The 22,890-nt window shown below is 50.0% G+C and overlaps 1 protein-coding gene across 8 annotated transcripts in view; it reads right to left on the bottom strand.

Annotated features, from left to right (window-relative positions):
• Positions 1-254: 254 nt before the first annotated feature.
• The window catches only part of OTUD7A (OTU deubiquitinase 7A), a 56,123-nt gene continuing 33,487 nt past the window's right edge, over positions 255-22,890 (bottom strand). For all 8 annotated transcript variants that reach the window (XM_077318400.1, XM_077318397.1, XM_077318396.1 and 5 more), the window contains 11 exons: positions 21,623-21,777; positions 17,268-17,462; positions 15,956-16,174; positions 14,426-14,527; positions 12,193-12,320; positions 11,758-11,870; positions 9,591-9,718; positions 8,676-8,825; positions 3,495-3,609; positions 2,862-2,946; positions 255-1,810 (listed from right to left, as the gene is read on the bottom strand). In XM_077318400.1, coding sequence (XP_077174515.1) covers positions 386-1,810; positions 2,862-2,946; positions 3,495-3,609; positions 8,676-8,825; positions 9,591-9,718; positions 11,758-11,870; positions 12,193-12,320; positions 14,426-14,527; positions 15,956-16,174; positions 17,268-17,462; positions 21,623-21,773 — 2,811 coding nt within the window. In that variant the 5' untranslated portion in view covers positions 21,774-21,777 and the 3' untranslated portion in view covers positions 255-385. The remainder of the gene's footprint in view (positions 1,811-2,861; positions 2,947-3,494; positions 3,610-8,675; positions 8,826-9,590; positions 9,719-11,757; positions 11,871-12,192; positions 12,321-14,425; positions 14,528-15,955; positions 16,175-17,267; positions 17,463-21,622; positions 21,778-22,890) is intronic.

Here is a 22,890-nt window from a genome sequence, read left to right as displayed (position 1 = left end):
TATGACTTTTTCCCTATCTTTCTACTACCTGAGTGATGTCAGTGTAAATTCAGGCACCATTAGTATAAATTTGACCACACACATACACAGCACTGACAAAAGGAGTAAACAACCTTTCAGCTTCACCATATGTAAAAAAAAAAAGAAAAAGAAAAGAAAAGGACACTGACAAAATGGAAAACAACAAGCTTTTTATGATAAATTAATACATCCCACCCCACCCCACCCACCCACCCCCCCATCACCCCTGGCGGGGTTAGGGGAACAAAACTAGACCTTTCTCCCCATAAATTCCGTCTCTCTTCCTCCTCGGATCCATTGCCACTCGCTTGGGTAAGTAAGAAAACGGAGGAAATAAATATTGGTGGGAAGCACTCCACTGTTTTCAATGTCGATGGCCCTTGCTTTCCCGCTCCCTGCGCCTGAGCTCCTCCCTGTAGCAATAGGAACAATAGTTTTCGGTCTCGGGGCGGCCGTAAAAGGAGCAGCTTTCCTTCCTGCAGCGGTTCTGCTGGATCAAGTATCTCGGGCAAAGTGGGCTTCCGCCTCGGTTTTTGCCGTTGTTCAACCAGGTCTGAGGGTCTTCCTCGTTGGCGTATTCCAAGGTGTCTCTAGCCCCGTTGGCATTAAATCCGTTGGTGTACGTCTGCGACTTGGGGTCCGTGGGCATGGCGTAGGTCAGGGATTCTACCGTGTTGACGGTACGGATGCCCGCTAGCCGGGCTGGGCTGTAGCTCTGCGAAGACAACGACCGGTTCTGCTGGGGGTAGGTGGCACAGGTCTTCAAGGTGCCGACCACCGGCTTGTAGGTGTCGTCTTGGAAGCTCGACGGCTTGGAGTGGACGTCATGCAGGTGGATGACGCTTTGCCTCTGGACGGGGGGCGTATGGCTGTAGTGGGCGGATACCGGGATGTGCCCACTTCTCTTGGGGCTGTTGACAGGCGAAGGAAACGGTGGCGGCGGGGGGCTCGAGCGGTCTTTAAACTTTAAGACCAGTTGCGTGGTATGGCTTTGCGGCAGGACGGGTGACGCCCTTCCCTGAGGAGATGAGTTCAGCCTCTCTTTCGAGTAGGCCTCTTGCTCCAGCTTCCGGCAAGACATCCCGTTGAGCACGGCTTTTTTCTCCGCCTCCTTCCTCTTCTGATCCTGCTCGGCAGTGAAGCGCTCCTGAGCGCTGGTCAAGTAGTAGCCGATCATTTCCTCATGAAACTGGTGCCTGTGGCTGGTCAAGAGGAGGCCAGCAAAAATAAACTTCCGCTCGCCTTGCATGGCTGCTCTCAGGATGTTGAGGCTCAGCTTGACGTCTGTGCTGTACTTCCACGGGTCCGACTGCTTGTCCGATGGAGATTTGGAGGTCAGTTTCTCTACAGGGGAGACGTTCACCTTCTCCGTGGGAGAAGGAGTGGTTTTTTCAGAAGGAGAGGTGCTGGCTGACTGGCCAGAGTCCTCTTTGCTTCCTTTGCGGGACTTGGACTTCTTCTCCTTGACTTTCTCGACAATCTCCCCGTTCTTCCCGTTTCCTGAATTTGCTCTGCTCATTTTGCCGTGCACAAGTCCTCCGAGACCACCCATATTCCTCTTCAGTTTAATGCCAAGGGTCTTGCTCAGGCTTCCGAGCTTGTTCGCCACTGAATCGGCCCGGTTTTTGTCTTTGTCCTTCCTCTGCTTCTCTTTCTCCTTCCCGTTTTTGCCATTATAGCCGTTAGAATTGCTACAGACAGAATCCCTGTCAGAATCCATGGAGTCAGCCAGAGACTGAACATCCTCCCCAGCTGACGCCGTTGGGGATTCTGGCTGGGCTAGTGGTGCCTATCGGGAGAAGTAAGTGGACAATTAGAAGCGAACGAGTATTCTTAGCCCTGCGGTCAGCTCTGGGAAGAATCCCGTCATCTACACCAGGGGTGGTCAACCTGTGGTCCTCCAGATGTTCGTGGACGACAATTCCCACGAGCCCCTGCCAGCAATTGCAGGGAATTGTAGTCCATGGACATCTGGAGGACCACAGGTTGACTACCCCTGATCTACACTCTAGTGGGAGTTCCCTACAGAAAAAAAAAAAAAACCTAAAACTTCCTCAAGGCCTTCGCTACCTAGTCAAAATGTCTTTGGGAAAGTTACGGTCTTGAAATTGTGTCGTGCACAAGAGGTTCTTGGCAGCAGAAGGTCCCTGGGTTCCCCCGTTAAAAGGACCAGGCAGCAGGTAAATTCCACGTGGGGATTAACCTCATTCTGAGGCTTTTACACACACACACACAGGAGAGTGTGTTGGTGGATTATTACAGGTGTGAGATGAGAGGGACTGTGGTACGGTGGGAAAGCATGCAGGAAGTCCCAGGTTCAATCCCTGGCGTAGATAGGAGGATCAGGTAGGAGGGGACGGAAAAGAGCTCCGACTGAGACCCTGGAGAGCAGCAGCATGAATCTGCCTTCGAGGTCGTTCCTGGGCCCTCTGACAGGCGACGGCTCTCCAGGGTCTCTGGCTAAGGCCTTTTACGTCGCCAACCGTCTGACTCTTTTAGGCGGTCTTAAAATGGCATCGGCCCACAGGCCGTGCCAGAGAGGGCTGGCTCTAGTGAGCCAGAAGGTGAGTTAAAGCAGGGGCAAAGGCTGGCAGGGGCTCATGGGAACTGCAGTCCACGAACATCTGGAGGACCGCAGGTTGACTACCCCTGAGTTCGAGGATATCTTAGCAGCCCCATCTCTCCTCCTGTCTCTTTCCCACCTCTCGAGATGCCACTGCACTAGCTGAGGAAGAGCCCCCTCGTACTATAAGACCCTGCAGCCCCCTCGGTGAGCCCAGACACCCACAGTGGTCTCCCATCTCCCTCCAGAAGCTGATACAGAATAAAGGGGGGGTTACCCGTGTTTCTGATGGTATGCGTATCCAGGTTACGTTCATGTAACTGTGCAGAAAGTTAAGCTTGGCCTCCAGAGAAAGAATCAAGCTAAGAAAGGGAAGGGGGGGGGGGAGAGAGAGACAGAGAGAGAGAGAAAGGGAAAGGAAAGACCACACACCACATAATTACTGAAAACAGTACAGCCACACAACGCTTGCGCATGATCAAGAGAAACAGCCGCGCGGCATTCTAAGCAAGGCCGACGCTGAATCTCCAAAAGGAATAATCTCAGCAAAAAAAAAAAAAAAAAAGGGAGGGGTGGGGGGGGGTTTCTTGAAACACCCTCGAGTTCCCCCGGGAAGCCAGCCCTGCAGGAGAGCTTGCTGGCACGGGACCCAAACTCACTCCCGTGAGGCACGGGAGCTTCGGCACGAGGCTGAAGCGCTTGGTGCACGGACGGCTGGGGCCGCGTGAGCCATCGGCAGTGCAAGAATTGCCTGACGCTCAAAAGCCTTGCTTGTTCTGGGGCTTCTGCTAGGGATGCAGGCTCAGCAACGACCTGGCTGCTGCATCGAAGGCACCCCCCCCCCCGCCGCCTTCAGGCTCAGCGGAGGCCGAGGTCTCGAGGGTTTTTAAAGAGGGAAGCCAGGTCTTACTTGGCCAGCTTGGTGTTATCGCTGTCATCCTTCCCCCATTCCCAGTCTTTCCCGGGATCAACCGCAAAGTGCAAAGGCAGTAACTTGTGTTCAGAGTCAGTCAGAGGGATCACCGCTGAAGGAGAGAAGAGCGGAGAGGAAGAAATCGGTTTAGCTGGAGCAGGCTTGACGTACACGGGACGCTGGGGCGAGTGGGGAGGGGGGGGGTTAAGAAAAGGCTCTTGGAGGATACCCAACAATGTTGCACAGCTTCAGGGCACCCACACACGTGGAATTTGCTGCCAGAGGATGGCGTGATGGCCACAGGAATAAACAGCCTGAAAAGTGATCTAGAAAGGACGGTTCCATCCGTGACTCCTAGGCATGGGGACTGGGGGGTGGCACTAATCATCGGGAGCCCAGAGCCCAGAGCCAGGCAGCAGTGGAACAGTCTCAGCCTCTAGGCCCCGTTCTTGGTCCTCCAGAGGAGCTGGTCTAGGACAGTGATACTCTGTATTCTTGTGCTGGAGACCTGGCCCTGCTGGTGGACCTCCGGATGGCCCCGGGGTTTGGACCCACTGAGTGGCATAGAGAGTTGGATTAGGTGGGCCACTGTCCTGACCCGAAACAGCTTCCGTTATGTTTTTAGGGCTGATCACTATGGACCACTGTCCTGATCTAACTGGGCTCTTCTGATTTTCAAACCAGAGAAGGCCTCAGGCTCTATTTGCTGTTGGCCCTGCAGAGGGACTGGCTGGCCCCTGTGTGAGGCAGGAGGCTGGACTGGATGGACCATGGTCTGACCCAGCAGGGCTCTCCTGGTGTTCTTAGGAAGGCCTCGGCCTCTCTGCCCTGTTGCTGGCCCTCCAGAAGAACTGACTGGCCCCTGTGTGAGACAGGAGGCTGGACTAGATGGACCCTCAGTGGTCTGACCCAGCAGGGCTCTCCTGGTGTTCTTAGGAAGGCCTCGGCCTCTCTGCCCTGTTGTTGGCCCTCAGAGGTTGGCCCCTGGGTGAGGCAGGAGGCTGGACTGGATGGACCCTCCCTGGTCTGATCCAGCAGGGAAATTCTGATGCTTTCATGGTCTTATGAGGTTGTTTGGACCTGATGCCTAACAGCCTGCCGTGCTCTTAGTGTTCCACTAGATGGCACCAGAGGATCATGGAAGCCAATGAAGCAGCACGGCATCGTTTCCTTCGGTCAGGTACTGCAGGTCTCAAACTTTGTCCTGCAGCTCGAAGAACCTCTGCTTTTGCTTCATGTCACAAAGGCTAGAGGGCACAGAAGGCTGGGGGGCAAATCTCTAGCCACACGACGTCTTCCCGAGCAAGTTCAAATGGCCCGCGCTGCCTTCTGAGGTGTGCATTACTCGTGGGGCTCAGTTGCATAAAAGACACAAAGGAAACTCGGCTCGAAACAGAGCCTGGGGGGAGCATCGCAGGAGAAAGGCACTGCTTGACCTTTCCCCTTCATGATGCGTGTCGTCGAACACCACCCACAAAGGCCAGGCTGCCTTTCCCGGCACCTTTTCCTCTGCCTTTCCCGGCACCTTTCCTCCTTTCCCCCAAACCCACGTGCATAATATACAGACGGTGGAGCTATGTAGTGCAGTGCATAGTTTGTCGCAATGCCAGACAAAGGGAGTGTGGATTCTCAAAAGCACACACCCTCAGAACCGACTAAAACCACACCCTGTCGTACGGCCTATGCCCACAAAAGCACGCACCCGAAAGCTGATACCTTGAATAACACTCGGTTGGGCTTAAAGGTGCCCCTGGACTCAAAACTTCGTTCCGCTGCTTCAGACCAAGACCCGCCTGAATCCACCGCTGTAAAGACCCGTTTGGCTTTAGATACTCGCTTACTCCAAATTGTACTCTGGCTCACCTGTCATTAAAACCCGTCTGCGGGGGTTGGGTTACCTGTTGAATGCTTGGCTTTGTCTTTTGCACGCCAGCCAGCTGCTATACACCATGCTCTTCCCTGCTAAGCTCCACATGGCTGCCAAACACCCACACCTTTAATGCCACTGGGGAACAAGCCCCTAGAAGACAGGTGCTTGGCAGAGAAGGAAGGGGGCGCGGAATCACAGACCAGACAGGTACCATTTAAGAACGAACCATTTTGCAAAATGCATTTTTCCGACAAGGCTTACAGCTGGGTGTGAATGTGCGCTGTTTCTAACGTTTCATTTCCCCCAAATTACACACAGGTGTTATTTGAATACTCCTGGCATGCTGCCCTTCAGACGAAAAACATGCGTCTGGCCCGTAACAGTGAAACTGGATCTCCTGTTGGCGTGTGAATGTAATCTGGGATGCTTTGTTTTGTAGGAAATGCAGCCAATCCATTCTTGAGGTGGAAAACGAGCAACAATGAATTGTTCTTGGGCTTTCCTAGAAGACCCCGAAGTCTTCTTTTAGTCCTCACACTGTCAGAAATTGGGGATGGGGGTCGCAATTCCCCTGCTGTGTTACCCTACAGAGCCCCAGAGAAGGGCTTCTCAATTTCCTCCTCCTGACCCTCAGTGGTTGTACACGAGAATAACAAGATCAATCGCGGTACACAATAAAACAAAGAGTTCCATGCAAAATAATAACTCAAAGAGAATTAGGTATGTGTCAGAAGAGGCGTAAGGAGGCAAAGAGAATCCATGTTCCCCGTTTTGCTCATTTTGTAAGACAAATATACAGGCCTCGTACAGAACACACACATTTTACTGTAAATCGCTTTCTGCCACTTTCATCCATTTTAAGTCATATTTAAACAGCATTTAAATTACAATTTAATTATGAAGGTTTGCCGGGTCTGCATATACCATATTTTGTAATTTCCATTTTGGCGGGAAGTTTTCAAATGCACATTTCACATTTGATCCAAGCAGTCACCCCTTTTGGTTAGCTGTGATCTGAAAGCGGAAGCTTATGGGACGTGACTTATTCACAGCAGGTGATAGGTAAAAATCGATTTGATGTTATCTGACTTTAAATTTACACAGCCCTGTTCTGGTGAAGGCCAGCAAGGAAATTCTCTCACGAGGGCATAGAGTCATAGAACTGGAAGGGGCCGCCAGGGTCATCTAGTCCAACCCCCGGCACAAGGCATGTCAGATCTCAGAAGTCTGGTAGGGCTGACCCTGGTCAGAACTTGGATGGGAGAGCTCCAAGGGATACCAGCATCCACCTCTGTTTTGCTGACTGGACTCCTAAACTTATACAACTCGCATGATGCACAGGAAATGGTCAGGCAAAGGTTTCCCTGGCGGGCACATAAGTCACAAGGGAAGAGTTATCACTGCACATCATGCCCCGGGGCTAAACGCGCATAAGCGTCTCCTGTAAAGCCGTGGTGACGCTCCATTTGCGAGCTGTGCCTGGAAGTCAGTTAGAAACCGAGAAGTGAGAAGGCCGGAAAGGAAGATTAGGGGCAGGCTTCCTTTTAATCTCATGCATATTCATCAGCGACCTCACGGAGGTAATTAGCGCTTAATCAGTGAGGTGCAGCTGGCTGGGGGAGCTCTCATCCAGGAGAATTAGCCCAAAGTCGGAGGGGGCATCAAAACTGCACAGATCAGGGCTGCAGAACCACGTCATGTTTAGGCAGAAGGCAGGTTTCGGAAGGGCTGCCCATCACCTATGAACGAAGCAGCAGCAGCTGGAAAGATCATAGCTTAGAACATCGCCCACCCAGACTGGCAGCTGCTCTGTCTCCAGGGCCTCGCCCCCTCCTGCCTGACCCTTTTAACTGGTGAGGCTGGGAGTGGAAGCGGCAATCTTCCACAGGCAAAGGAGGAGCTCTGCCACTGAGCTGGGTCTCTTTTCCGTGCAATATTCGCTCACCTAAACCACACATACATAAGCACAGGCGGCCGCCTTATACTGAATCAGAGTTTCTGTCCATCGAGGTCATTGCTGTTTGCTGCTCTCCAAGGGCCAGGCAGAGGCAGATCTTCCATGTCACCTGCTCACGATCCTTTCCCTGGAAATGGCAGGGATTGGGCCTGGGGCTGCCTGCAGGCCGAGCAGATATTTTACCCCTGAGCCACAGACTCACCCATATACGGTATACAAAGACCTGTGAGGCTGCCTCGTGCTGAATCAAACTCTTTGTCCACTCAGAGTGCCAGCCGTTCGCTGGGCTCTCGGGCAGAGGGCTTTCCCATAACGTCCCACCTGACCCGCAGCCCCTCCCCAAAGCGGGCTGCAGAAACAAACAAATCTTTTCAAAGCCGCATCAATGAGTCCCCCTGCTTCCTTTGTCCGCTCCCCGCTGCCTCCCACAACCTGTCAGGGAACAATATCTGATCTTCCTGAACGGATCTGGACGTGCCAAACTGCGTGGGCCTCAGCCACAATGGCAGCATCTTTCCCCTCACAGTGCCATCCTTGTGCAGCCGGAATCAAAGGGGGCTTTGAGCAGGGCTTGGCAGTGGAGCCGTGACACTTACCCGTTGATGGGAAACCGGCTCTCCAACAAAACAGGGCTTCTTGGGCCTTTGAACTGGCAAACTCGTGAATAAAGGCTTTTAGGAAGCAATCAGCTCTCCCCCCCCCCCCTTTGAAAGCCACGATTAAAAGAAATCTCGGCGCAGCGGTCGCCGGCTTCACACAGCAAGATCTAGGGATCAAGAGGGCCCCGCTTTGAGCTGTGCAGGAAAAGCAGGAAAAGCAGTTCTTCAAAGAAATTCGGATTCTGAGGGGAGGCACAAAATGCATATTTCGCGTGGGAATGTAGCTCCTTGTGATACGAGGAAGTGCCGGTAGAGAATAGGCACAACACCCAAGTCAGGGCCAGTTCCAGATTTCTAAACGCTTTGCGGGCAGGAGTTCCTGGATCCTGCCCCTGCTACTGACAGCCTTCTCCTCCAGGAATCTCCCTCATCCCCTTTGAAAGCTGTTTATTCCTGTGGCCATCGCAGCACCCTCTGGCAGCAAATTTGACTTTTTAATCACTCCCTGGGTCAAGCAGTATGTCCTCTTGTCTGCCCTGAGCTTCACCGGGGACACCCAAGTTGCATCATGTCCTAAACCTCTATCATGTCCCCCCCCGACTCTTTTCCGAACGGAGGAACTCTTCTTCTTCTTCATACGTTCCCAGTAGCAGCTCTGCCTCCGGCTGAGCTCTGAGCCCGCGGTCAGGACAGCCCCTTGGCTGCCGCTCTGCCTCCCCCTCTGCTACGCATTGCTTTCACGTGCCACATACCTTGCTCCTTCTGTTGGTCTTTTTGCTCCATGGAGACGAGAGCTGAGAAGTGCGCTTGATCATAGGCGAGGACCAGGGGAGAGCAGTGGCAACGGTTCGGTGGGACTTCCAGAGGCAAGTAAATACCGCCAAATGGAATTGGTGCAAATGCTGTGAAGAGGGGGGGGGGGAGGGAAACAACCACCAAGATTTGTTTGAAATAAGCCGCAGAACTAGATGGCCTCCTGAACGATGACAGCGGTGCTTTTATCAAAAATTCAAATTCAAAAACCTTTAATGGCATATAAAACATCATAAGAACAAGGGTAATTCATAATTATAATTAATTGATAAAAATTACATAGTCTAGATAGATAATAAAATAAAATAAGCAGTACCCAACAGTAGATTCCTCCAGAATGCCCAGCAATCAGTAATTTCCACCAGTTGTAGGTGCCCCTGGTCTAGACTTGATTCTTGCCTAGCCAGCTGTCCTTTTGTATCACTGTAGCCAAGAATTCGGCCACCAGTTCCGTTATTTCTGGGGACCTATCCGCTAACCAATGTCTGGTTATTCTGTCCACAGGGCCAGAAAGGACCATCGTGATAGGGACAACAAGTGTCACACCGCTGGGGGACTCACTCAGACACAGCTTGACCTAAAAGCACAGAGCGCTTCTGATTCTGGCGCCCGAATTCTTCTGAAGGAGGTTTTCATGAACTAAACCAGCTACGGATGCCTCCGTTAAAGACAATGTCCTGGTCTGCTCGAGACTGACCTGCGCGAAGCTCAGCAATTCTCTTCAGGAGGCTTTTCCCTCCTTACAAAAGGCTCCCGCAAGGTGCGTTAACGCCCTATACGGAGTAGGGAAGTCCCCACAGCCAAGCACCGGTAAAGCTAAGCAATCTGGGCAAACCACGATCCAGCAGGCTTACCTTCCCCTCCTGAGTCTCGTAGCATTGTATCTGCAACCACAACAATTGGCCGTCTTAATATATGTGCCAGGACAAACACATGAAATTCCTCTAGGCTCTCGTATACTGGATCTTCCGAGTTCTCCACTCTGCAAAACCAAGCAATGGGGCATGCAATTCACGGCTTGCTGGTCTCAGTTGCCTGATAGCCCTCCCCAAAGATGTTTGCCATCGTGACTGTACGAATCAGACACACATCAGAAGTGGCCCCGTAACATCCAGGAGGCGACCCCCCAGTTCTGCAGTGCTCAGTTGGCTGCTACAGGTGCTTTCTTTTTTGGAAAGAGTATTTTGGCCCACAAAAACTAAATTTTTTTTTTAAAAAGCCCTGACACACAGGTGGCAGCTTAGTCTAGCTCATAATCCGCCGTTTCCTCCTCTTTAAACGGAGTTTGCTTTGAAGCCGGTGCTCTTTGGGATGTGTCAAGTTTGTTCTGACACCAAAGAAAATTGGCTCATCTATAATTCACAGGCTGATTTGCGAATTCCCTTTAGTACCAAGTACAGTGAAATAATTGGAAAATGTAATGCATGAGATTTTGGTGGTGGGGGGGGGGGAGATTCATGGCTCCCAACTTGGGGCTCTTACATTTATCTTGAGGCTTCAGATTTTTACCTTGGACCCTGACAAGAGACTGCAGCCCCACCTTACTCTGATATTAAGAGGTATCTCCCCCTTCACGGTACATAGAGTGTGCCTTGAACACTCCATTTGTAGGACCACCAAAACAGGGGGGAAAAGCTCCTGTGCCCCAGTTCTGCAGCCCCCCCCCTTTCAATTTCTACTCTAGGCAATCAGAGAAATCATCTGGGACAGGAGGTGAGAAAAGGGAGGGTCTCAGGATATTTGTGTGGTGTGGGGAGGGCATTACCACTTCTCCATCAATGGAAAAGCATCTTTGGAGGCAGCTAATGATTCATAGAGTGGGCAGGAATAAGGCTAACCTTGTTTAGTTTGGGTCACAGGGCTGTGATACACCTGAACACAGCAAGTTCAGACCATGAAACCTCAGCTGTACTTATCACGACAGTATTAGCCTCCTGCCGTTCTATGGAAAACCCCAAGTCAGCTTACACTGGAAAGGATTCTTGAGAACCCGGCTGCCTCTGTCCGGCCCCCTCTGGAATTACAGTCACCAGCATCCTTACCCTCTTCAATAAGAGATGTTTTCTTACAGATTACATGCGATAACTAATCTGGACAAGTCTGCCAAATGAGGAAGGAAGGCAGACCGTGTCCCCTTCCCTAGCGGCTGGTAACGCCCCAGGAGACTGGACTCGGAGCACTGTAGCGTTCGATATTTAAAATATTTATCCATGCTAGGTACGTGTTGGTTTTGATCTTCGGAGAAACAAAGTTGTCAAAAAGCGACTTCTCTAAAGACAGGAGTTTTTTTGGCAAACACCTCTCCGCACATTTTCTAATTGGGGAGCACCAAGCTGTGCGAAACACGAAGCAAAACAAAACAAAAGGAAGTCTGAGGACAGAATGAGGCTGGGGGAAACAGCTGAGAAGGACCTGAATGCAGAGCCAGCAGCGTGGATTAGCCAATTCTCCAAAAAGAAAGAAGGGCGGGGGGGGGGAGGAGAACACAGAATTTTTTTGGGGACAGTGAAAGTGTACGTTGTTTCATTATATCTAAAGAGGAAGTGTGCATTGCACGCTGAAGCTTACTTATTTTCTGTTTATGTATAATTAGATTACATTTAGAGCACTGCCCCTCTCTGCCCCGCTGTCTTGGGGCAGCGTACCACAGCTTTAAAAAAAAAAAAAAGGCAAAAACTGCTTCAACCATTAAAATAAAATAAATCAATAAAATAAATAAAACTCGGCTGGTCCTAAAGGTGACACTGGACTCAAACTTGGTTCTACCTTAAAACGAGGCATTTATAGGTGAGGTTTTTGTGCGTTTGTTTGTATAAAGGGCATGGTAGGGCTGGAGCAGATGCTACGGCTTTTTAAAAAGAAAGGAGAAGCTACAAGGCAGTTTGCAACCAATAAATACGGCTCCGGAAGTCGTGCTGAGGGCCGACACTGCGATGGTGAGGTGCCTATTTGTTGATGGGCACGAAGAGACCAGGGGGAACATTCACACAGGGGCGCACAGAGCTCCTCGTGCAAACTTACCCCCCACCCGTGCCTCCGTTTTTGCTGAAGTGAGTGCGTGGTTCGCTGGAAGCCAGCTTGAGAAGCTCGTGCCATTCCCGCTCCCATTCTTCTTCTGTGTACACAAGTCCCGACTGCGGGAGACAAGAGAATGCAGTGTGATTCCTTTGCTTGGTTTAGCCTCTTCTCCCGTCCCTCCCAGGTGAGAGGAAACCTTCTCGGTCTCCGAGCGGTCGCTGGACTCTAATCTAGCTCTCCCGCTGCAGGCTGATGTGGCTTCCCCCTTGAAACTGCCTACCGAGCAGCCGGTGAAGAGACCCTCAAAAGCTTATGCCCCCAACCTCTTGGATTCGAACCCCGCTTTTCCCCTGCGAGCCAGCCAGGCCTGATTAACCCTGCGGCCACAGCTGCCAAGGGAAACTCTAGGCGAGGGCTTGCCTCTTCGGGCTAAACTACCTCTTTGTTTTGTTGTGTCTGCTGCCACCTCCACCTCCTCTTGAGGGCTTCCCGTTCAGCGCCGCTTCTCATCATGGTATAGAGGGCTTTCCGCAGCATGAGGTCCCTGTCGTGAAACCCCCACATTCCTAAATGCGGAGGGGGTGGGGGGGGAGAGGAAGGAATCACACACAGACACACAAGCTCTGAGTTAGCGCCGCAGATCCAGTGACGGCGGCACTGAAACGGTGCAAAACAGGCAGAGAGACGACTTAAGGCTCAGCGGGTGCCTGGGAGGGCTCTAATTATCGCCCGTACCTGACGCCCTCTCATTGTTCTAAGCCTTTCTCAAATCAAAGCTGTCAGGGTTAAACAGGTTAATAGGAGCAACAGTGGAGTCTAAATGGATGGTGAAGAGACCTCTCTTGTAAATTTAAGAACGGAAGGAGGAAAAACAGAAAGGCTTTTAGCTCTCTCCGCCTGGGCTCTCTCGTGGAGCTCCTGCTGGGCCAGGAGGAGCTCAAGGCTCTTGATTTTAGCCTTAGAAACTGCTTGTTCTAATCGGAGGCTTCAAACTGCCTGCGGTCGCTAGAGACTCGCCTAACTCCTTCAAGGATCTCAGGGTTTGTTGTCTCCCTACAACGGAGGATCTTCGTAAAAGAAATGAAATGAAATAAAAAACCCACAAGCGCTGGACCCGCCAGATTTGAATCCTAAAAAAGACGATCAGCGGCAGGCTTACATGTTATAGAAGTTGATTTTGGGGAGGGTTTCTTGCAGCCCATTGTTTTTATTATTATTTCTTTCCATTATATGCTGCCCTTCCCTACAGTTCTGGAAAGCTCCCATTTAACAGCTGGCTCGTGGCAACCTGTAGGGCTTTTAAGGCCAGAGAGGTTCAGAGGTGGTTTGCCACGGCCGGCCTCTGCACGGCAACCCTGGGGGTCCTTGGGGGTCTCCCGTCCAAATCGTAGTAGCCAGGGCTGACCCTGCTTAGCTTCCGTGGCCTGAGCAGAGTCTGCAATATTGCCGAAGGTAAAATGCTTTCAGATGAAAAGGCAATCTTTGCCTGCATCAGGCCCGGACTTCCTAGGGACAGCACGTGACGGCCCTACAGGTTAGAAAGTTTAATTTGTTCTCGCACCTTTATCTCGCCCGCTCAGACAGCGACACGTCTGTCATCCATCAAATTGTACAAATCGTGACATATCCAAAATAACTTACAGAAAGGGGGGGGCACAGAACGGCGTTTCATTTCGATTTTATTCCCTCTCCCTGCCTGGAAATCTTTTTCAAAAAGGGCAACGTTGCGTTATCTCGCCATAATTCCGTTAAACAGATCGCAGCGGAGCCCGAGAGATAGATGGGGAATGGAGGCTGAGAGATACTGAGGTTGGGCGAGCAGAGCCCCTCGGCCAAACACAACTAGAGACAGCTGTGCTTTAGCACGGCAAGACATCCTGAATAAGCGCTCTCTCAACAGCTTATCTGAACATCTCGGGGCCTGATCCGTCACAGCCAGTCCAAGCAACGATTCCAGCGCCTCACTCTTCCCTTGGCCTCCCTTTAGTCAGGTACCATTGAGGAAGTCATGAGAATGATTGAGAAACGTCTATTTACGTTATGATTATAGTAGTGCTACCTGCAGAGCAGCCCAGCTACACACCTGTAGAGCACAACGCGTTTGTTCTTTTCGACTGGCTGGGATTCTTCCACTTTCCTGATTACTGTTTGTATTTCACTGCTCCTCGCTACAGCGCTACAGTGACTTTTGAACCCTACTTTTCAGACCCTAAAAATCTTTTCGGTTCTCACTCTGCTCCAAAATATAGATCACATAGAGACACTGCCTCTTTTATTAGAAGGTGAGAGCAGACCTATCACTGCTAGCTGCGAAACAGTCTCATTCAATTTTGGTGAGAATAATATTTGTTTTGATTATATCGCCCACGTTATTTATTCATTTTGGTCACTGCCCCGAGCTGCTTGCAGGAGAGTAGTATACAAATATAATAATTATTATAATAATAATTTTTTTTTCACAGCCACTCAAATGAAGTCTACTTTTTTCTCAGATTTTAGTGATCTGCTTAAAATTGATAAGAGATGGAACAGGATGAGGTAGGGAGACAGATAAGAACTAGTCGAGCTTTTCTGGAAAAGGAGAGGCGGGAAAGAGACATTCAAAATAAGCCAACCAGGAGGGGATATGTGGATTTTTCCAGAAGGCTCCTCTGGCAGGATGAGGACCTACCAAGGGAAGCAGCATGGAGAAGGCAGTTTCCGTCCCCTGTGGTTGCCAGTGGAAGAAGCCGTTTGCAACCGTTACATACTGTGGTCCACCAATTGAGACGTCCTGGGGGAGAAAAACAGAGGTGGAAATGTAAAATTACAAAGCCCAAACCAGCCACAGCCCAGCTGCTCCAACCTGTGCTGATTTCAAAGCTTGTCCCACTCTTCAATATCATGCAGCAATAAAGAGTACAACGAATCTACTGGATAGTACAAAAAAGACAAGATACGTAATATTTCACAGGTAAGGGGGTCTGAAGAAGGGCTGAGTTTCTGTACCCCTCTTTTTACTGCCCAAAGGCGTCTCAAAGTGACTTGCAATCACCTTCCCTTCCTTTTCCCCACAACAGACACCCTGTGAAGTGGGCGAGGCTGAGAGAGCTTTGAGAGAACTGGGACTGGCTCAAAGTCACCCAAGCTGACTGCATACAAGGGATATACTGGAAAACATTACCCACTGTAAATACCATTCACCCAAACTTGGTCATCTTCAGAAGTATCCCATTAACAGCAGCTGGTAACAGCTCCGTGTCCCTACCCAGATTTATTAAATCTAAATTGGGAGTGGCCCGGGGAAGAATAATTTAAAGAGCGTCAGACAGCCATTGGGAAAGATAAAATTGGAAATAACATTTTTAGCACCAATTCCAAACACTTGCGCCCTTAGTTCAGGAACGTAATGTCCAAACTAGCGACTTGCAGGGGCATTCCCTCCAAACTCAAACTGGAAGCCATGAATAATTTGCAGGGAGGGAGGTTGACCAACCATCGTCTGGTGGTTCACCTGTAACAGCATGCCACGCTCTTTGGTGTACGGGAGAAGTAGGGGGCCTGCAGAAGGACCAGGGGGACAGGATACGGATGCCTGAGGCTTACTAGCCTAATGCAAAGCTCAGGCACTGTGTGAGAACCGAGCCACAGTGACCTTCAAGGAGATTATTCATGCTGATTTGTCAAATCCATCCCGATCTATGTCTAATCACCAAGGACAGGCCCACATGTGGATAGGCGGCTAACACAGCTGAACATTTCTGAAGCGGAGCATTATATAAAAAGCCCCTTTAATCTCTCACTCTGCCTAATTAAACCATGTAGATATTCCTCCAGAATTCTACATCTGAGTCCAGTAACGCCTTAGAGAGCAACAAGATTTCTGGAGTCTCCGCTTTTCAAAGCACTAACAACTGGGCCGCTCCAAGGCTCAGTAATACAAGAAAGAGAAATTAAACTCTACCTAACTGGGTACATTTTCATCCCTTTCTTCCCCTTGCCTTCTCTTTGCTAAATGGAAAGGACTCCCCTCTTCAGCCACTCTGTGAAGGGAAGATGCCTCCCGCCACTCCCCTTGGTCGTTTTACCCACTTCCCGCTCTATGATACCTTGTGTGAGATGAGAGGGATGAAGCTGCATTGTTCCAGAGGATGGTGCAAGCTAGGAATCCTGGACATAATTCAAAAGACCAAGTTAGCCAGATGCTCACGGAACTGCTCACCTGCTTGTTCCAAAGCTACCATCGTGGCTTGCTCAATTAAATCGCGTTCAATGAAGCACCTGAAGTCCTCACTGTAAACACTAAGATCAGGGAGCTGGAATGTGTAGATGGGCATCTCCAACGGGAACTGTTCGCTGTTGCATTCGTTGGCCACGTGAGACCGAGCGAGGGAGACTATTGCTGAGCTGGCATGAGAAATTCCTCTAGAAAGCCTCTTCTCTGTTTGGGAAAAGAAAGAGGAGAGGGGTAAACATGGCCTTGGCGGGGGAAATGATCTCCCATTCTCAGAGCAGTCCGGTCAGATTCTCACTCACGCCTACCTCAAAGGGTGCCTGCCCGGGAGGAGAGGAAAGGAAGGTGATTGTGAGCCGCTTTGAGACTCCTTTGGGTAGGGAAAAGCGGGGTATAAAACCAACTCTTCTTCACAGCTCATTGTTCAAAAAAATCCCCATTTTTGTTTTCACTTTCCTCTCGTGTACATCAAACCCGTGAAACTTTATTTTCACACCCTCTTCCCTTTCCTAATGCTGAATTTTACCTTTTATTCTCTTTTATTTGTTTATCTAGACTATGTAATTTTTATCAATTAATTATATTATGAATTACCCTTGTTCTCGTGATTTTTATATGCCATTAAAGGTTTTTTGAATTTGATTTGAATTTTACCAAAGACTTTTTATTCCGACTGTAAATAAAACCTCGTGGGCTGTAACGGTGCCCCTGGACTCAAACTTTGTTCTGCTGCTTCAGCTCAAGACGGCTGCCCACCTGAATCTATCTCAGGAAACTGGGCTGGCCTTTAAGGTGCTTCCCCGACTCAAATTTTGTTCTGCTAATGAGAATGCTCCTTTGGCAGAGAACCAAAGGTGAGGGTGGTGGCCCTGTAGCTTATTACTGCTTTGAAGGGCTTTTAGAGATTGTATAAGCTGCTGTGAAGGTCAAACAGGGAGGGTGAGGAGGGTAAACAAACCAAAGGCTTTAAGTAAACACGGGAAGCTGCCTTGGTCCATCAAAGCCTGCATCATCAGCTCAAGACTGGCAGCAGCTCTGCAGCACTCCGGGAACAAGGTCATTCACCATCACCTGCTGCCTGGTCCTTTTAACTACAGGGGTCACTGAGCCACATAGATCCCCTAATAGATCACTGAGGAACTGAGGCCACTCTCCTCTGCAAAGGGACACAGGGGATCAGCCGGCCAGCGTGGGGCTGCAGCCCGCCTCTCGAGAGATCCTGCTCCAACTCCTGCTGCTGACCAAACCGCGGCTGTCGGATGCTTTGCTAGCAAAGCTCTGCCGTTCTGAAGCGTGTTACCTTGAGCGATGTCATCCTGTCTTTGGAGAGAGGGCCGCTCGGTCTTGTTCCCCTGCTGAGGAGGCTCTCGGTCCTGTTGCTGCTGCTGCTGCCTGGGGTACTTCCCTTCGTTGAATACCTGGGGGAGGTTCACTGTATGTACCTGCCGGAGCTGTTCGTAATCATTTAGGGCTGCTGACAAATCCCAGTTTTTGCCTGGAAAGAGACCCGTCGAGAACAGTGTTAAGTCCCCACACGCATATTGAAAGGGCAGCGAGAGGATGGCAGCAACAGAGGCGTAAAGACACAAAGGTGCATTTATACTGAATCAGACTCCCTCGCCCAGTCCGTCAAGAGCAGACTTGTGAACTTAGCCTGGAAGTGGCTCTCCAGGGTCTCAGGCTGAGGTCTTGCATGCCAAGCAGAGGCTCTGCCCCTGAGCCAGGGTCCCAGATCAAGGCCTTCCCCATCCCCTCCTGCCTGGTCCTTTAACTGGAGATGCCGGGGATTGAACCTGGGACCTCCTGCCTGCCAAGCAGAGGCTCTGCCCCTGAGCCAGGGTCCCAGATCAAGGCCTTCCCCATCCCCTCCTGCCTGGTCCTTTATCTAGAGATGCCGGGGATTGAACCGGGGACCTCCTGCCTGCCAAGCAGAGGCTCTGCCCCTGAGCCAGGGTCCCAGATCAAGGCCTTCCCCATCCCCTCCTGCCTGGTCCTTTATCTAGAGATGCCGGGGATTGAACCTGGGACCTCCTGCCTGCCAAGCAGAGGCTCTGCCCCTGAGCCAGGGTCCCAGATCAAGGCCTTCCCCATCCCCTCCTGCCTGGTCCTTTATCTAGAGATGCCGGGGATTGAACCGGGGACCTCCTGCCTGCCAAGCAGAGGCTCTGCCCCTGAGCCAGGGTCCCAGATCAAGGCCTTCCCCATCCCCTCCTGACTGGTCTTTTTAACTGGAGATGCTGGGGATTGAACCGGGGACCTCCTGCCTGCCAAGCACTGTCCCCTCTTAGTTGTTCAAAATATTTTGACCAAATCTATTTTGAACATACGCTATCCACACTGTCGAGGGAACAGAATATCACGAGAAGGCTCTCTGGCTTTAATTAGCAAAACGCACTCCTACCCACATGGCGTGCAATACACAAGCTCCACCGGTCTTTTGTCTTCTCATTCAATTGAAGAATATTTCTGATACATTTCAGAGACTAAAAGCCTTTTTAGGAGGACGATCAACAATGTCAGGTACAGATGGGCCTATCTTGAAAGATTTTTTTTTCCTTCTTAGAGCCACCATACCCAACTACCCGACTATTAGGTATCACCAGCAGGTTCAGCAGCATCACACGCACACCACACACGTAACCACATTTTCAATTGGATATCTATTCTCCGCCATGCAAAAATTCTCGAAGGAATGGAAGGGCCGACACTGCGATGGTAAACCCATTTAAACAGCATTCAGCCGTGCTAACATAAACGCTCTTTTAGACCTCGGTATTGTCGGCAGAGGAACATATTGTGGTATTTTAATCGGAGGGGGAATACCAATACTAAAGACTAAGACACTCTCCTAATTCCAGTGGGCATGCATCTGAAAACTTAAAGCCATGAAGTCAGAGTGGGAGATGTTTTTTTCCGGAAGAGTTCAACAGTTTGTAAAATAATAGCATGCAAAGTCCCCAAATGCCACCACTTGGCTTTCAACACAGCAGGAGTCCTTGCTGTTATTTCCAGGCAACCCCCCCCCCCCCCTTGAAGCAGGGTGCTTCGTTTGTGGGCTGGTTATAACAAAATCAGGAGTTTCATGGGCGGAGTTTCGTCTGACAGAAGCAGGCATCCCGAGAAGCGGCCTGTGAGTCATCTCTTGGCTCTCCCGGATCAGGAGAGGAATGATGAGTTTCCATCGAAACAGAACGCCTCCCGTTTCTCCATTTGGGAACCAGGGCCTCATCGCTCGAGCCAGAAGGGATGAAAACACTTAACAGCCTTTGAGAGGACAGTCAGGAACTGCCAGGTTCCCCTCAACACCACATGCTCTTGAGAACGAGGTCTTCTCAAACACGCCCGGCGGCCGGCCAATCCACAAGACCCTGGCGACACGGCGACATTTTGTTTCAATGGCATTTCCTAAAATGCTGGCTAAGACCAAGCAGTTAGATCACAGTTCCGCTAGCACAGTTCCACGGGGCCGGTGAGACGGCTCTCTTCCGCCAGGGCCAATGGTGGTCCTCCTGCCACTCCTCTCCAGGCCCCCCCCCCGTCCTTTCTTGGCCAGGCTTATGTTCCTGCACTACAAGCCAGATGGAAGATGGTTGGGTGGAAGGGGGCTTGGGTTGGGAGTTTTAGCTGTACAGTGTTTTAAAATCTGATCACGAATGTTTTAATTCTGTTGTTAACTGCCCCAAGCCTGCTTGCGGAGAGTGGCGGCCTAGAAATATAATAATAGCAATAGAAATAACAAATCTTTTCCAGCCTATGAAACGCCAGGGAGAGGGCAGGAAGGACAAGGGAATCAAAACCCAAATCGGGAGTGATCTGCCTCAGGTTTTGCAATGGACAGTGCGTGATGCTGGTAGCAACTGACTATTTGTCTTGTTGACTTGCACACAGAGCTAACTTCTGTCACAGCACAGTCAAATGGGGGGGGGGAAACCAAAAATAAAATAAAATTAAAAACCCTCCTCTCTGATGTTTAAACATAGCTTCAAAGAGAAATCTTTGGATCAATGGTATCACCGAGGTTTGCTGCTACAGAGCTGATGTTAATTTCATACCTGTCGAGCAGCAGCGCAAGAGATCCGTCAAGTTTTCCTTCCACAGCCAAAAATGAGGCCAATTATAAATCTTACGGCTTATTTGGCATGCATCCTGCATAACAGGGTGGGAAATGGATTCTTCTGCTGAGTGGGTAAGCCTAAAAAAACCTAGCACTGGTACATGGATGGGAGAAAGACTGCGGTAAAGAGAACTTCCCACAATTGTGCCTGGAGTAGGGACCAGCTCATGGGCGGAGAATGACACAGATTCACTCTGCTTGGAAGAATTGGGCCACATCTTTATTGATTATTGGGGGGGATAAGGTGCCCTCGCCGCCCAGGGAGCACTGAAACCTGGAGCCAGGCATGTGGTTCTGATAGAATAACAGTTCTCACGCATGACAGATTGGGCTAGTTTTGAAGGCATCCCCAAGTTGGCCACCTTGGTGGGATTTACTAAGAAATGCACCATAGTGACTTAATTTCTACTACTGTCTTACGCTGACCTGGCAAAATGTTATCTTTTTGCATTTTCTTCAAAATTAATCCTCCCTTTACAGTATATATTGTTTCCCCCCCCCCTTCTTTTAATCTTGCTTGTTCAACTTTTTGAGTTTTGTTTACAAACGATGCCATTATCCTACTCAACTGGAATCCTGCTCACACTGTGGTGCAGACGACAAACTCCCAAAATACTTCTAGGCTAATTTAATCACCATCAGCACTCACAAAGGCTCTCTCCCCGCTGGTGGCCATCTCCCACGCAAATCCTATCTGCAAAACTGTACTATGCCAGAGACTCTTCTGCGGAACCTCGGCTGGCAATACAAAGCCTGAGGACCACTGGGGACAGAAACCATAGGAGAGAGAAAAATATTTTGAAACGCTTTTCCACCAGCCCTATGGTTGAGGCCTAAAGCAACGCTGAGTGGAGCTGGCCTGCCTATCAAAGTCCCATTTGGGGCTGGTGAGACTCCTCTGTTGTTGTTAGGTGCGAAGTCGTGTCCACCCCATGGGCAATGATCCTCCAGGCCTTCCTGTCTTCTACCATTCCCCGGAGTCCATTTAAGTTTGCACCGACTGCTTCAGTGACTCCACCCAGCCACCTCGTTCTCTGTCGTCCCCTTCTTCTTTTGCCCTCGATCGCTCCCAGCATTAGGCTCTTCTCCAGCATTAGACTCCTCTACTGCCTCCTAATTCATCATGGGTCACAGGGCACAAAGGCGCTCTCCTCAATACACACCATGGCCATAAACAAGAGAGAGAATGAATACAAATGGGCCCCAACATACTAAGAGGTTCTCTTCAATAAGTCTCACTGCAATAAACCAGAGGGCCGATCCGACCCAGCAAGAAATTTTCGAATGAGACTTCACTGAAATACAAGGTCTGCTCCACTATACTCTCAAAGAACAGGGGGGGGGGGATCTAAACCTAGATAAAAGAAACATTTTTGCTGAGCCCCAAGGGATAGGAGGCAGCCTAAGAACCCGAAGTCACCCTTCCTAAATGAATCCAGATCTTGCTGATTTTTTAAAAATTCTGTGCCACGGGCTTAATAGTAGAACAGAGGGCATCTTCACAAGACAGGAGGGAAAGGCTTTCAAGTTTGTGAGCTTACCTTCTAGCAAGTCCCTTGCCAGACCCGGTTCTGCCCCCGTGGACCGAACAAAGTCTGACAGGACAGCATCCATATCAAGAGTCATGTATTCATCTACTTGTGCTGCCAGAAGTGCAGCAGGGTCAGGACAGGAGCAGAGGCTATGAGACATCCATCTGTTAAAAGAGGGGGGAAAATACAATAGGTCTATAGAAAACCACTGAAAGATGCTAGGCGGCCGCATGCTGAACATGGAATAGACAATAAAACTGAAGTTTATGACGATCTGTTCGAAAACTTTCCTTGGACAGTCGCGAGGGCTACTCTATGGCTAGCTGAAGACCCCCCCCCACCACCACCACCGCCCCGTTTCACAAAAACTAGACCCACATTCTGTACCCTCCACCCCATTTATCGATCCTTCCTCCTCTGCTGAAAACAAAAATTCCCATCATCACAGTCTGCATACCATAGGAGTAGGCTCACTCTTTGATAACAAGAGCAGTCAAGACAGAAAAGAAGACGGATTTGACGGTTAAAAGCAAAACAACGGCAGCAATCAGTGCTTTATTCACAGCTCTGCGTGCCCCGAGTGGAAGAAAGTCAAGTTCTGCCAGGATGCTATTAAGTGATCGCAGGCCAATTGGGTAACCTCCGCATCGCCGTTGTCGTTTCCCCCCAAGATACAGGGCTTTCTAAAAAGCAGGGCCTTATTTTGCACCTGCCACGCAGGCATGCAAGATGGGCTGTGATATTCAGAGGGGGACAAGGTGCGCTGATGCCTGGGTCAATGAATATCAAAGTCCTCTCCCCAGTTCTGAGGCTTTACCAATTATTGCTCATGCGTTTCTAAACTTCCCCACAGCCTCAAAGCCTGGAGATTTGCTCTGTGGAAGAAGCAAAAGGAAGGCGGTGATATTATCAGATTTCTAATACAATTTTAGGTTCTTAATGTAAACCGCCACGGGCCAGCTGGTCCGGGAGTGGTGGTCTAGAAGTCCAATTATGAATAAATAGATAAATAAATAAATCTTTAACAGGTACCCGAGCTGGTCTTTGCATAGCTATGCTGTCATTCTGCCTGATAATACGCAGAGACTTTTCGATATTACACAAGTTGCCTCTTTAAAGGGGTCTACTGAGACATAATAGTGAGCATTACCCTGTGCAATTTTTGTTTTTTAAATTTGTACAACTTGTACAATTACTGGTGTTCAGGCAAAAAGCATGGCCAGGGAGCTTTTCAGATCTCACCTTGGTCATAAAATCTCTAATCAGCTTTAATACAG

Source organism: Paroedura picta, chromosome 18 (assembly GCF_049243985.1).
Source record: "Paroedura picta isolate Pp20150507F chromosome 18, Ppicta_v3.0, whole genome shotgun sequence".
Classification (NCBI taxonomy): domain Eukaryota; kingdom Metazoa; phylum Chordata; class Lepidosauria; order Squamata; family Gekkonidae; genus Paroedura; species Paroedura picta.
The sequence above is the reverse complement of the archived record's forward strand: the minus strand, read 5'-3'. Positions and strand labels throughout refer to the sequence as shown.